The sequence below is a fragment of the Balaenoptera musculus genome, chromosome 5, assembly GCF_009873245.2.
Source record: "Balaenoptera musculus isolate JJ_BM4_2016_0621 chromosome 5, mBalMus1.pri.v3, whole genome shotgun sequence".
Classification (NCBI taxonomy): domain Eukaryota; kingdom Metazoa; phylum Chordata; class Mammalia; order Artiodactyla; family Balaenopteridae; genus Balaenoptera; species Balaenoptera musculus.
This window is the reverse complement of record NC_045789.1, coordinates 36,505,648-36,519,533: the sequence shown is the minus strand read 5'-3', so window position 1 is coordinate 36,519,533 and position 13,886 is coordinate 36,505,648. Positions and strand designations below refer to the sequence as shown.

The window sequence follows — 13,886 nt, the reverse complement described above, 5'->3', positions numbered from 1 at the left end:
TTTATGTTCACTATTCAGTAATTCATTCCACAAATTTACTGTGAGCCTTCTATGTGCTATGCACTATTACAGGTGTTGGGGATACAACAGTGAACAAACTAGAAGCCCCCTTCCCTCATGAAGCTTATATTCAGCAGAGAAAGGAGACGAGTAATAAGTGCTATGGAGAAAAATAAAGCCTGAATGAAATGAGGGAATGAGCCTTGAGGATATATCAGAAAAAAGAAAAGCAAGTGCTTTTTATATTAGTTATATTAGAACAACCAGAGCATGCAGGTCTGTATTGGAAATGCATATTTGAGGGAGGAGTAAAATGGTAGCCATCAATGCAGTCAGAGGCCAAGATTTTCTTTCAAGTCTGACAGAAAGTTAATTGGAGGGTTTGAGCAAGGAAATTGTACTGGCTATTGGTAGAAAGGCAAAACATTATATCCAATAACCTGTTTGCATCTAGTATAAACAGCACTCCTCTACTCACTACTCTCACATTCCTCCCCAAATGACCTCCCCTTTCATAGCTAGAGTACCCTTTCCTGACTGACCTAATCCTGACTTCTTTCTCAACTGCTTCTTAAACCAAGAGGAGAGTTAAAAAATGTAAGGGAAAGACATGCATAACACATATAATCTACCTCTTTTCCCTCACAACAGTAAAAATGATTGCTGACGTCTTACAGCGGTTACAAGGAAAGAGCTATTGTTTGGGATACTTGTGGAGATATATACCTGATGTAAATGACTACATTAAAGATTCAATTTTTTGAACATAAACAAATTCACACCTGGAGGCGGACCACCAAACTTCCTTTGCCCATTTTCTTGAACCATGTTGTATCCAGTCTTTTCCATCAAAGCAAGTAATGCTGCTTCATTCTGAGTACCAGTTCGGACTTTACTGTATCCATTTGTTCCATCTGTATTTTCTTCATTCATGGTTGCAGCTCCTAAAGCAAAGTTTAAAAGCAGTGTTTATGACATGGAGCACTAGGAGGAATCTATGAAGCATTTCTTTGAGTAGCAAAAAACCAAGGATAGTTGTGGCTGCTACATTTGGTTATCACTGTAGCCCTGCCCCCAAAGTTCTTCCCTACAGTGGAAGCTGGAAACCTCTTAATGTCTCTGATCAATTAAGCAGTACCTTTTTAAGGCCTAAGCTACAAAGAAAGGAAGTCAAAAGTGAAAAAGAGAAAGGGAACAACAAAAACAAAAGTGGGAAAACAGAAGTAACTGAAAGGGAGTTAGAGGAGAAAAAAGCAAGCAGAAGTAGTAACAAAGTATTCAGAAATTATAAAGTGATAGAGCTAAAATTAGGTGACCTCCAAAGTCCTTCCTAGTTTTAAAATATCTGAGTTTTTCTGAGTGATGAGGAATACAGCTACAAACACATCCATATCATACACATCACACCCACACAATCTTTTTACAGTCTTTAAATTTCTTTCCAAGCAATCCTATTGCATCCAATGATGTAATTCTGAACACGGCAGGAGAGTAGCTCATGCATCCATACAGCTTCTACCTGCCATCTACCTCATTGCTTTAAATTTAGTAGCCCAGTGTTCTTTATTAAACTACTATAAAGTAACTTAATAAACTACTACTTTATTAAACTACTATTAAAGTCATTTATCAAACTGCCTACTGAGTTTGCCTAACGAGCACTGAGAATGAGATTTTCATTTGGCATCCTGAATTCAACAGATCCAGAACTGAATGTCATTTTATCTTCCAAACATGTTCCTTCCTGTTTTACCTGACTTCCGTCAATTCATCCATCCAACCAATAAACGGCACCACAAGGAGTATGTATTACTCCTTCTCCAAACTGTCACAACCAGAAACTTGGGACTTAACCCTGAGTCCTTCCTTTGACTCACAGCTATCAGTCACAAAGACCTGCATATTTTCCCTTCTAAATATTTTTTTTCTTTTCTTTTGAAGGAAAGAATTTTTATTTTTTATCACATTTAACAGTTCTCAATAACTTTGAAATAACTCTATTATGTGCAACATAAAATTTTTAAAATCTGAAAAAAAAAGAATGCTGTAAAAATAAAGACATGAACATCGTGTAGAACCAACTGTAGACCTTGAATGTAACCCTACAATACATATTTCTTACTTCTTTTGGCTGAATTTTTCCATGTAAATTCTACCATTTCGAAATAAATTGACCTCCTTTCCTTCAGCTGATGGAGCACGTAATTAATTTCTACTTTTCAAAAATGAAATGCATTTGGTAAATGTACCAGCAAGAACTGGTTCTCATCGAGAGGCAACTGCCATATAGAGATTACAAGCATATATACACTACCAAATGTAAAATAGATAGCTAGTGGGAAGCAGATGCATAGCATAGGGAGATCAGCTTGGTGCTTTGTGTCCACCTAAATATTTCTTGAAATCAATCTTTTCCTGTCTATCCCCACAGCCTGTTCTCAATTATCGCTTACTTGAATTAGCATAGTCGTTCCTCATTACTCAGTATCCATAGGGGATTCCCAAAGATACCGAAACCCACGTACGCTCAAGTCTCATAAAATAGCATAGTAGTTGCCTATAACCTATGTACCTCTTCCCACATACTTTAAATCATCTCTAGATTACTAGAACACCTAATAAAATGTAAATGGTATATGAACAGTTGTAAATACAATGCAAATGCTATATAAATAGTTGCCAGCATTCCTGGCAAATTCAAGTTTGGGGAACTTTCTGAAATTTCTTTTTTCAAATGTTTTTGATCAAAGATTGGTTGACTCTGCAGCTGTGGAACCATGGATACGGAGGGCCAACTATGCTAGGTTCCTAACCATTGTTCCAGGTTTTAGCCTTGTCTCTTACAAACAAAATCTCCACAATGCTGTCAAGATGATATAAAATATGTATATGACTACTTTAAGCTTCTCCTACAAATCAAAACTAAGGGGAAAAATGGGTAAATTTATTTTTTAAATCTTAGAGTCAAGAAGGCCCTGCTAAAAAATAAACAAAAAGCCTCAAAGAAAAATATTACTAGATTATTTATACTACCTAAGTATTAACTATTTTGAAGGCAAAAAATAGCACAAAACTAAGATGGAAAATCACAAAGAGGGAAAATGATCTGCAACACAACATAATAAAAGGCTAATTTCCTTCACATTAAAAGAGCAGCATGGTGTCATAATTGAGAGCAAATTCAGGTACCTAAACGACTGCTTAAATGTGAACCCTGGTTCCTCCCCTTTACTAGCTATGACTTTGGGGAAGTTTGGCCTCAGTTTGTCTCTAAAAGGTAGATAGTAACAGTTTCTACTTCATAGAGTTATTGTCAGGATTAAGCATAAAGTGCTTAAAATAGTATTTTGCATATAAGCACTATAAATGTATTTACTATCTAATTAATATAATACAATATATAATTAATAGTAATTTCTAATAAAATAATACTGTTGTATAATAAATTAATAAAACAATAAAAAAACAAACTGCTGACCAGGGACTGCAAACTCAAATTTATTCATTTATTCAAGAAATGTTTATTAAGGACCAACTGTGTGCCAGGCACTATTCCTTATGTCTGGGATACATCAGTAAGTAAAAGACCAAAATTCCTCCCTTGTACAGCTTATACTCCAGTAAGGAAAACAAATGATAATACAAGTAATATGTAAATAATATATGTTAAAAGATAACAGTAGGGGGAAAAAGAACAGAGATAGGGCACATGGGTGCGGAAGAGGTTTGCAGAAGACAGGGTGTAATTTTAAACAGATAACCAGCATAGGCCTCCCTATAACATTGAGGAACCTAGCCATTGCAGTTATTTGGGAAGAACATTCAACACAAATGGAAAAATGAGGACAGAGGCCCAAGAGTAGAAGTATGCATGGCACATATAAGGTACAGCAAGGGGACCAGTATGGTAAAGCCAAGAGAAGAACAGTGGGAGATGAAGTCAGCGAGGTAACAAGCTGCCACATCCCACAGACCTTGTAAGTCAGGTGCCGAAGGACTTCAGGGTTTATTCTGAGTAAATGAGGAGCCACTGGAGATTCTGAGCACAAGGGTAATATGATCTTTCATTTTAAAAGGAACACCTGGCTATTATATTGTTCTACTAAGCAGAGAGAACTGCACAAAGTTGGAAAGGGCTGAACAGAAGGTATCTTCCCGCCAAATTGAAGTATTCAAATACAGGTTGGACATGATGGAGAGATTCAAACAAAGGGTGCATTGCTGGACCATGTGGCTTTTAACGTTCCTTCCAAAATTTAGTACAAAGAGAGTTCACGTGTAGACCCTGCCTTAAAAGGACTTACAATCCAGGAAAGAGTAATATCATCATCATCACCCAGTTAGGTGCCTTCTATGTTTTAAGCCTGCATTTCAGAGAGCATTATCTCTACAAGAGATTCATAGTTCCTTGAAAACAAAATGTTGCAGGGTTTAAAAAAAAACTGGAAATTCAATTTAAAAAACAATAATAAAAACTGTAGAGACCAAACAAAATACCTGCAGACGTTCTGTGGTTTAAACTCTGGGCTGCATAAGAGCAGAGATCCCACCTGCCTTGAACACTTTCCCTGTTACCCACCACAGTGCTTGGTACACAGTAGGTACTCAGTAATTATTTGTTGGATGAAGAATCTAACAGAAAATTCAAAAAAATTCTTAACATAACTTCATACACTTTGGGCAGGTATGCATTAAATTGTAATGATTTTTTTGAGGAAAATTTGTTAATATTTATTAAAATCTAAAATGTACATATACTCAGTAATTCAATTACTAAGAAATTAACCTACAGGTATAGTTGCACAAGTATATAAAGATATATGCACAAGCATGTTCACTGAAACATTGTATGCAAAATAAAAAATCTAAAAACTATCTAGTTGTCTACCAATAGAGGAGTGATTTAAAAATTATGGTATAACTACACAATGGAATGTTATGTAGTTATTAAAGAATGTCATAGATTTGTGTGTGCTGATATGGAAAAATATTCAAGAAATATCACATGAGAGTAAGTTGGAGAACAATACATTTTACTATATATCAACTGTGTGTTTTGTTTAAAGATATATATGTATATACTCACAGATGCTTGTGAATACAAAAATTAAGGCATACAATTTTGGAAAAATTTACAAGGAACTTTAACAGTAGTTATCATTGGTAAGTAGGAATGAGGAGTTAAGGGACCTTAATTTGTCACTTTTCTGTGAATATCAAGAGTATGCTACTTTTATTAAAAGCAGAAAGCCCTTTCAGGGATTTCCCACTCTTCCGTAAAGATAAAATATAAACTCTTTTTTAGAAAAGTCATAAAGGTCCTTTCCTAACCTGGCCCACCTACCCCTCTCCAACTTCATTTCTTACTATATGTCAACAACAACACTTATCTAGTTGCAATTTCGCAAATGTGCCATGTTCTCATATACCAGCCTTTGCATAGGCTACTCCCACAGTCCTTCCTCACTTTCTTTGCCTTTCCCACTCTTAATATTTTCTAAAAAAAACCCTGTCGACCTTCCCTTCTCAACACTAAATTAGGTACTGTATTCCTTTGTACTGCTACCATCTCAGAGTGCTGGGCTGTCAACCCCTACCGCTCCTCCTCTCCGACCCCCGACAGGGTTTTAGAAGGGTCTAGTCTTTTATTTCCATATCTCTACCACAATGTACATTCCCTGGCATATGTTTAATTCTCAATGAATGAGACAGGGAGGGAGAAACATTGTGGTTTAACTAAAAGTAATGGACCTGGGTTCTACTTCTCAGTCAACAGACCTTTGACAAATCACTTTACACTTTTACTTTTACTAATTTCTGAAATTCCATTTTATGCTTATTTCTGCACTCATTTATTTACCACATTATATACTCTGCATGACGACAGGCACTTTATACACATTATCTCATTTAGTACTTACCCTGTGAGGTAAGTATTCTTTTCCATTTTAAAAATAAATAAACTAAGACTAAGAGAGACAAAAGTCATAGCACTTGTAGGGTAGATATGCAAATTACAGACCCGTCTGCCTAAATACTGGACTCCTAAACCCCTACTTTATATTACCCTCATTTTAGTTATTTAATAATTTGAGATCTCCAAAGAGTGATATAATTTGCTGGAGATCATATAACTTATAAACTGCAATACCAGTACCTGAATCCAGACTTTTTTCAGAATAGTTTAAAAAAAAAGGTTAAAATAACTAATCAATTATTCATGCCTTCTTTGAAAAACTACAATACAATTAAAAAAAAAAAAAAAACCACAACACTGTACAAACTTAGAGGGAAAAAAAATCCATCAACAAGGGCTTCCCTGGTGGCGCAGTGGTTGAGAATCTGCCTGCTAATGCAGGGGACACGGGTTCGAGCCCTGGTCTGGGAAGATCCCACATGCCGCGGAGCAGCTGGGCCCGTGCGCCACAACTACTGAGCCTGCGCGTCTGGAGCCTGTGCCCCGCAACGGGAGGGGCCGCGATAGTGAAAGGCCCGCGCACCGCGATGAAGAGCGGTCCCCGCACCGCGATGAAGAGTGGCCCCCACTTGCCGCAACTAGAGAAAGCCCTCGCACAGAAACGAAGACCCAACACAGCCAAAAATAAATAAATAAATAAAAATAAAAGTAGCTATAAAATTTAAAAAAAAAAAAAAAAAATCCATCAACAAAAACTTTTTGGAAAACCCCTAATAAAATAATTTCAAACTTATCAGAGACCTTAAAAATCATCTAATTCAACCACCCACCTGATGTTTACATCTTCTTTATAATATTGCTGCAGAGCAGTCATCCATCTTATTCTTGAATTCTTACAACAGACTCACTATCCACTAGAGCAACGTAAGTTTGGCTAACTCTTTAAGAAAGTTCTTCCTTTTAATGGATCATAATCTCTTTCCTTGTAACTTTCACCTATAGGTTCTGACTCTATTCTTCTGGCCAAACTGAACATGCCTCTTTCATACAACTGCATTTGAAAAACGATTCTTCTCTTCTCTAGGCTAAACATTATCAGTTTCTTTAACCCAACATCTTCTAAATTGATGTCCCTAAAATGATTATTCCAGGAGTTATTAACAAATAGGCCTCAAAATTGTGTTCAATGCCTAAAAACATCTGAGAATCACTATACCTTCCTCTTAAGAGCATCACAAGGAACACCAGCATATTTAAGCCCACAAAAAGTTTTAGTTAAACAAACCTTTCAGCTTTGTTTAACTCAGTGTTTTCCAAACATTTCAATATGATACCCTAACTTTCCTTAGTACCTCTATTAGCTTTCTATAGAGCCATTTGGAAAAATGGGTGTATTAACTGCTTCTTGTATAGTTTCATGTTCCCTCACTATCCTCTTTTTCCTTTGAAAGCATGATGGCCAAGACTGAAAAGTCCACCAGTACAGAGAAAGATTACATGTTTTACACAGCTGCATGACACTCACAGTTCAAATTAAGCAAACTGTCAAAAAAACAAACAAAAACCAAAAAACCCAAATCTGTCCTAGACTATATCACGTAACCAGATTTTAGAGTCATACTGAATTTCACCTTCTTAGGTTTAACCCACCAGTTCTTCCCACCCTCCTCTCTAATCCAACTGGTGCTCCATACATGAAATGACCTAACTTATCCCCCTCTTCCAAGACACAACTTTCACATATGTCCAAGCTTAATTAAGAGCTATCTTTCCAAATACAATAAAAAAACAACTTAAATCTGCCCTAGTCTAACCAGTGAATAGTAACAGAATTCAACATTGGCTTCAATAGTCAACATTCTGTCATCCTTGTAATAAAACAGAATGTCCACCCATTAATATTATTTGGGTACTGATAATTCATTTTAAAAATGTATTTACACTTGAAGAACAGGTATATGTGATATCCTAAAGAACTTTTGTTTTAAATAATAAAGCTACATTGTAAAGACCCATCTCCAGAAAAGGTAAAAAGCTGTTCAGCTTTTCCTCGATTCCTCCTTCCATGTTCATTTCATCATGGCTAGTAACGTCTCATTTCTCTTTATATAATTTTCAGATTCTTTTAATTTACTGGCCTCATATATTTACTAAATGGCAGAAGTAGGAAAGAAGTCTTATCAAGGGAAAAGTCTTAAGTCTGTATATTCAGCTGTGTACCTTACACTACACTTCAGGAATATATTTTATTAATGTGACATCAAATCCCAATAAATAAATCAATGTATTATTAATAGATTCTTATAAAAGAGATGCTACTCTTTGACAATCAAAATCATTAATGAGAGAAAGATTAGTTAACCAACCTTTTGTCTTTAAACACAATTTTTTTCTACTATCATTCCTTTAAAATCAAAAGCATTTTAAATGATATAACTACCTTTCTCCGTTTAAGATGGTTTTTATTCTATGTTCTGCCATTATACCTTCACTGAAGACTTTACAGTAAGAAAATATTATAATTGCAAGTGGACCTCAAACCGCCTCCAATTTTATACATTGGAAAATCAAAAGTAAGGTAAGGAAATTTGCTTAAGGTCACAAAACTAGTAACTGAAAAGACCTGAGGCTCAAGCCCTCAGAGATTTATAAACTCTGGCTCTCTTCTATCATTTAGTCTACAGGAACCTTAATGGAATAAACATCCCACAGGACATCATACTGGCCCACTACACTAAAGACATCATGTTGATACAATGTGGAGAAAAGCAAAGTGTGAGATTTCCATTTTTAAAACAGGCTGCAGGAAGAAGGATGAGGAAAAAAAGACTCTAGTTTAATATGCTACCTTACACATGAAATTTACTGCCTATAAACATAATAGATAAATACTGCTTCTGCTTCCATTTTATCCAAAGAAGTCTTGGACTTTTTTTTTTTTTTTTTTTTACTGTAATGCGTAGCCTGCTCTAAATGGCTGATTTCTGCAACTCACCTCACCCCTCCAATTACTTTATAGACATATATTTTGGGTTAATCCATGTCACTGAAGTTATATTTTTGAAGACATTATCTAAAGCCCCCAATAGGCCAGACTCCACATTAAAGACTCTTTTCACTAAAGAAATACTAGAAACGTACATTATATTCAGTACATTTCAAGAAATCTCAATCAAAATATAAAAACTTGAAATTACAGAAGTATAAGATATACTGGAAAGTCACCAATCCTACCCTCTCTTTAAAAAGGAGTATGTTCTTATCTTAAAGTCTCCAAAACACAAGTAACATATACACATATCTAAGTCACAATTAAGAAAGTTTAAAAATATCTAACATGAAGACCATACTTAATTTAACCAAAATACATTTCTAAAAGAGCCAGAATTCAAGAACCTCAACCAGAGAATTATAAATCAAATCTAAAACAGGCATACAATATCTTTATATTCATTCCAAAATGTTCCAGAATCAATCTGAGAATTACCAAAATTCCAAGGAAGCATAGCAGTCCAATACATTATGACAAAGCTGACATACCAACTGAAGCCTCCAAGGCTCAATTAGTCCTCTGCCACTTTCAGCTGTGTATTCACAGTCCTAAGTGTTTTACAAACTTTCTTCCTACCCTGCTGACCCAAGGAATCTGAGTAAAGGAAGGAGGGTCCTGAGCATGAGAATGGCATACATGGTTTATGCAAAAAAAAAAAAAAAAAGTGGGAAGGGTAGATTAAAAGTTGTTGTACCCTATAAACTCTAGCTTTCACAGCTAAATCTTTTTTTCCTAAACTTTGGACTTTCAAAGATTCCTCTCCATCTCAGTTTCAAAAGTAGAAGAAAAAGAAAAAAAAAAAAAATCCACTAAGCTATAAAGCAAAAGTCCAAGATAGCATAGGCAATCACAGGATAGATATTCAAGCAGCAATTTGAACCAAGCCTTTAGCTTGAAATGCTAACTATATCTTCATTAATATTAAACATCTTAATAAGTTAACAAAAATATAAAATTTCAAATTCCTACTGCCTTTCAAAATAGAAAATATATTAATGAAAAAATAACAAGCACAATTTTAGCAAAATATAAATGAAAATTAATCATTCATCTAAAGGAACTTGTCAGTTGTGTTCAAACTACTTAAATTGAAACTTCATCTTCAGAATTACTGTAAAAATTTATGAAGTTGTGAAAATGAACATTTTATAAATTTTATTTGGATTTTTAAAAACTGAATGCAATAGTGAAAAAGTATTAATTTTGAAAATATCAAAATACATTTATAGAAAGCACATTAGATCTTTAAGGCATCCCTTAAATTACATGGCATTAAATTCCTCACTTGTTCAGTTGTTACTGAGTGTGGTACATGGTACACGGTTAGCAGGTCAATGGAGGTTTTTTAGCAACAACTCATTTTAGTGACAGACTGCACTATAGGAACATGGTTGGAAAAATGAGAAGGATTAGTCAAAAATGTATGGATGTGTAAGTCTAACATTAAAAGGGTATATAAATGGATTAGTTCAATTCCATTACTTTTATAAAAGAATGAGAGCACATTTTTATTCCTAGAAGCTAAATACATAAAGTATAAAAAGTTTTAGTACTAGGTGTCTCACAACCTCTAGCAATACTGTGGAGGGCAGGTTTAAATTCAGAAAAGACTTAAAAATTGAACTACTTTAAAAAATAATTGTAACTAAAAATAAATTTTTACAATAGTGCTTTGGATACAAAAGTGTAATATGCTTTTTGAACTTCGGATAAAGCTATCCATGATAGGACCAAAATTCTTGTACACTACTACAAAATTATGCATTACTATTGCTTACATAAGGTTTTCTATAATCTGTCACCTGAAATCTGTTACAGTTTGAACACAGAGATCATATTTTCTTCCCTCATTTTCGTGCTTCACCAACTCTCAGGTAATAAAATGAGAAACAACACCCAGCATTAATATGCATATCTGGACAGATTTTACACCAAACCCTCCTTAAACTAGCATGTCTAAGTTTCCTAACAACAAAAGTGACACCCTTAAAAATATAAGGCTTAATTTCTGTCCACAAATTGGGCATATTCTTGTTACTAATAATTTTTACCTCATTATATATCTAGTAATGCTACATCTTATTTTTCAATAAAATAATACTTTACATTTCACTTTATATTTCAAGTGTTGATATGTATTATAATCTTAGGTAATTATGTTCAAGTTGAATACTCCATCTTCTTAAGTGAAAATTAGCAATTGAAGCAGTGCTAATTACGGCACTGCTAATATTTAATAACAGCAGCACTAATAGTAATCTTTATGTCTATAATGGCACATAATTGCAAACAAGCTATTCTTAAAATAGAATATCTTTAATGTGTACTCTGGAAAGGAATATATCATTAGAGCCCATGATGAACTTTAATTCTGAAAAGCTCTAAATGGAAGTTTGTCGAACTCAACTATACACTGCAGTGATTCTTCAAAGGAAAATACCTTCTAATTATTTAAATTAGCAAAATTCTATTAACACGCGAATGTTATTTATATGTTAGTCTACTTATACATGCAACATATCCTGCTTCCTGGTTCTATAGCATCATACTCAAACACAAAGTGGTACAGATGTGTAAAAGAAGGCAAGTCTTTAAAAGCACCTGCTGATGTTCCATGATATTGGCCTATATTAGAATCACCATATACGATAAAGGCTATAGAGTATTCATCAAGAATGTAAAGAGACAGCTTAAAGAAACGTCAACATTAGCTAAACTAAATTCACATATGAAGCAACGGTGCCCAAATAAACCAAGCAGCTTCACAAGGATCTCAGAATTCAAACCAATGCAAGGATGAAACCCCAGGTCTCCTGACTCCAGGTTCAGCGGTCTTTCCGGTACCTCCAAAAAATATTTTTATTTACTTAGTAATTAAAATCATCTGGCGTTAGGAAACAAAGATGATACTGTGCGGGTATTCGCGCGTGTACACCGTCCATGGCTGCACACCGCTTGTCGCGAGGGAGAGGGGTCGGTATCGCCCTCTCCACCCGCAGCCCGCCACTGTCAACACGCGACACACAAGAGAGCCCTTGGGGAGGAACAGAAGAGAGTCCAAGGCAGAGAAGAAACTTCGAGGCTCATCCCCGTTACAACTCGATGAAAAGAACGACGTAATTGCCAAACCTCACCCAGCAGTCGGACGCCCAGGGAGTCGTCCCAAAGCCTCCAGAGGGGACGCGCGGGCGCGACAACGGCTGCACGGCCGGGAGGTCAGGCGGGCGGCCTGGACCTGCGGCGATCGACAGAAGAGTGTTAGGAGAAGAACATGGAGGTAAGCGGATGGGAAGCGGCCGGAAGGCGGCGGGGGAGAGCGGAAATAAGGCGGAGAGAGGGCAGGGCGCCGCGTACGGAAGGAGCCGCAGAGGGGCCCCGACGGGACCGCGGGGCTGGGGCCGGACTGCCTGCGGGGCCACGCGGGGCGAGCGGCGACGGCGGGACTAGTCTGCTCAAAAGATGCCCCTGGGGCGGGAAGCCACGCCGAGGGCACCTGCCCTCCCGCTGCTCGACGGGGCTGGGGCAACCCGCAAACACCGCCTCCCGCCGGGCTTGGGTCCACGCTGCGCAATTGCCGGGGCAGGGAGTCGGACAGGGCTTTCTGCAGCCAGGAGGCAGGGTCTCCAGCCGTTACCAGCGGTTTGGCAGTGTCCCCGCGGCCCCCATCCCTTCCTCACCCCTCGAGTCTTCAAATGTTCGTCCTAAATCCCTGGGACCAACGACCACAAACCGCCGCCACCGTTTCGGAGCCAGTCGGTCGGAGCGGTAGTCGCCGCAGGGGGGAGGGGAGCCAACGTGGAGGAGCTCGCGCGGTCCTCGCGCCTAGCTGGCGCAGCGCTTGGCGGCCTTGGCAGCCCACGCGGAATGACGCCTCGACCAATCAGTGACCAGCCCCAGGGAGGGAGGGCGGGGGAGCGGGCGGGACCAAGGTTTAAATCCGAAGGTGGCTCTTGGAAGGGGAGAAAAAAACTCTTGGAGTGACAGACGCTTTAGCCAATTGGAGCGAGAAGAGCCAGTTGTCGGCGCAGTTGGGCAGAGACTGATACCAATAAAGGGTCCTGCGTGTTTTGTTGAGACGTTTAAAAACAAGGGCTGTGATTTGAACTTCCGTAGTTCTCTTACTTGGGGGGAATGTGGATGCATTGTAAAGGTTCTTTTTCTCAGCGTTTTCAAGTCTTAAACTGCTAGTCTGACCCAAGACAGTCATATATACTAACTATGGACCTCTTTAAATAAGGACTTGGGGGTGGGGGTGGGGGTGGGGAGGTATAAGCCGAAAAGGAGGATTTGCAATAGACTAGACTTGTAAAGATTGAGTAGTTTAAGTGCGCAAGAGGTTGGGCTGAATCGGAGACTTAGTAGTAACAGGTCGGACTCTACCGCTAATCAGTTGGGAGAGTGATTTGGCGGTGGTGGAGCTGAAGAACCAGATTGTACTCGTGTAAAACCAGCTTTCATGGATACGGTTGTGTCGCATTCTGCACGAATAACCCTGAATTTTGCCTCCTTTAAAGATAGAGCTTGGGTTTATATGGCAGACAACGAAAGAAAAAGATGACTTTAGGAACCAACTCCATAGATTCATGGAATATTAGAACTGGAAAAGAACCTAGATCATGTAGCTTCTCCTTTAACAAAGGAGGAACTTGATGCCCAGAATAATCCACTGAGTTAACACAGTAACACAGGCCCCCTAATTCCCAACCTCGTGTTGCTTTCTTCTACACTAATTTGTGATTTCAATTTGTTGTCTCCATATATTCGAGGCACTAACGAATTTTTTTTTTTTTTTTTAACATACTCCAACAGTGAGGAATGAGCAATGAACTTTGGAGTCATACAGATCTGGGCTGATATCCCTATGTTACCATTTTGTGATTATGACACCCTGGAGAAATAACTTCTCTGAGCCCCAGT

General features: G+C 37.6%; 1 protein-coding gene across 2 annotated transcripts in view; it reads right to left on the bottom strand.

The window, feature by feature from the left end:
- The window catches only part of RBM46 (RNA binding motif protein 46), a 45,923-nt gene extending 33,145 nt beyond the window's left edge, over positions 1–12,778 (bottom strand). For both annotated transcript variants that reach the window (XM_036853274.1, XM_036853275.1), the window contains exons 1-2: positions 12,647–12,778; positions 783–944 (exon numbers count right to left, since the gene is read on the bottom strand). In XM_036853274.1, coding sequence (XP_036709169.1) covers positions 783–933 — 151 coding nt within the window. In that variant the 5' untranslated portion in view covers positions 934–944; positions 12,647–12,778. The remainder of the gene's footprint in view (positions 1–782; positions 945–12,646) is intronic.
- Between the last annotated feature and the right edge of the window lie 1,108 nt (positions 12,779–13,886).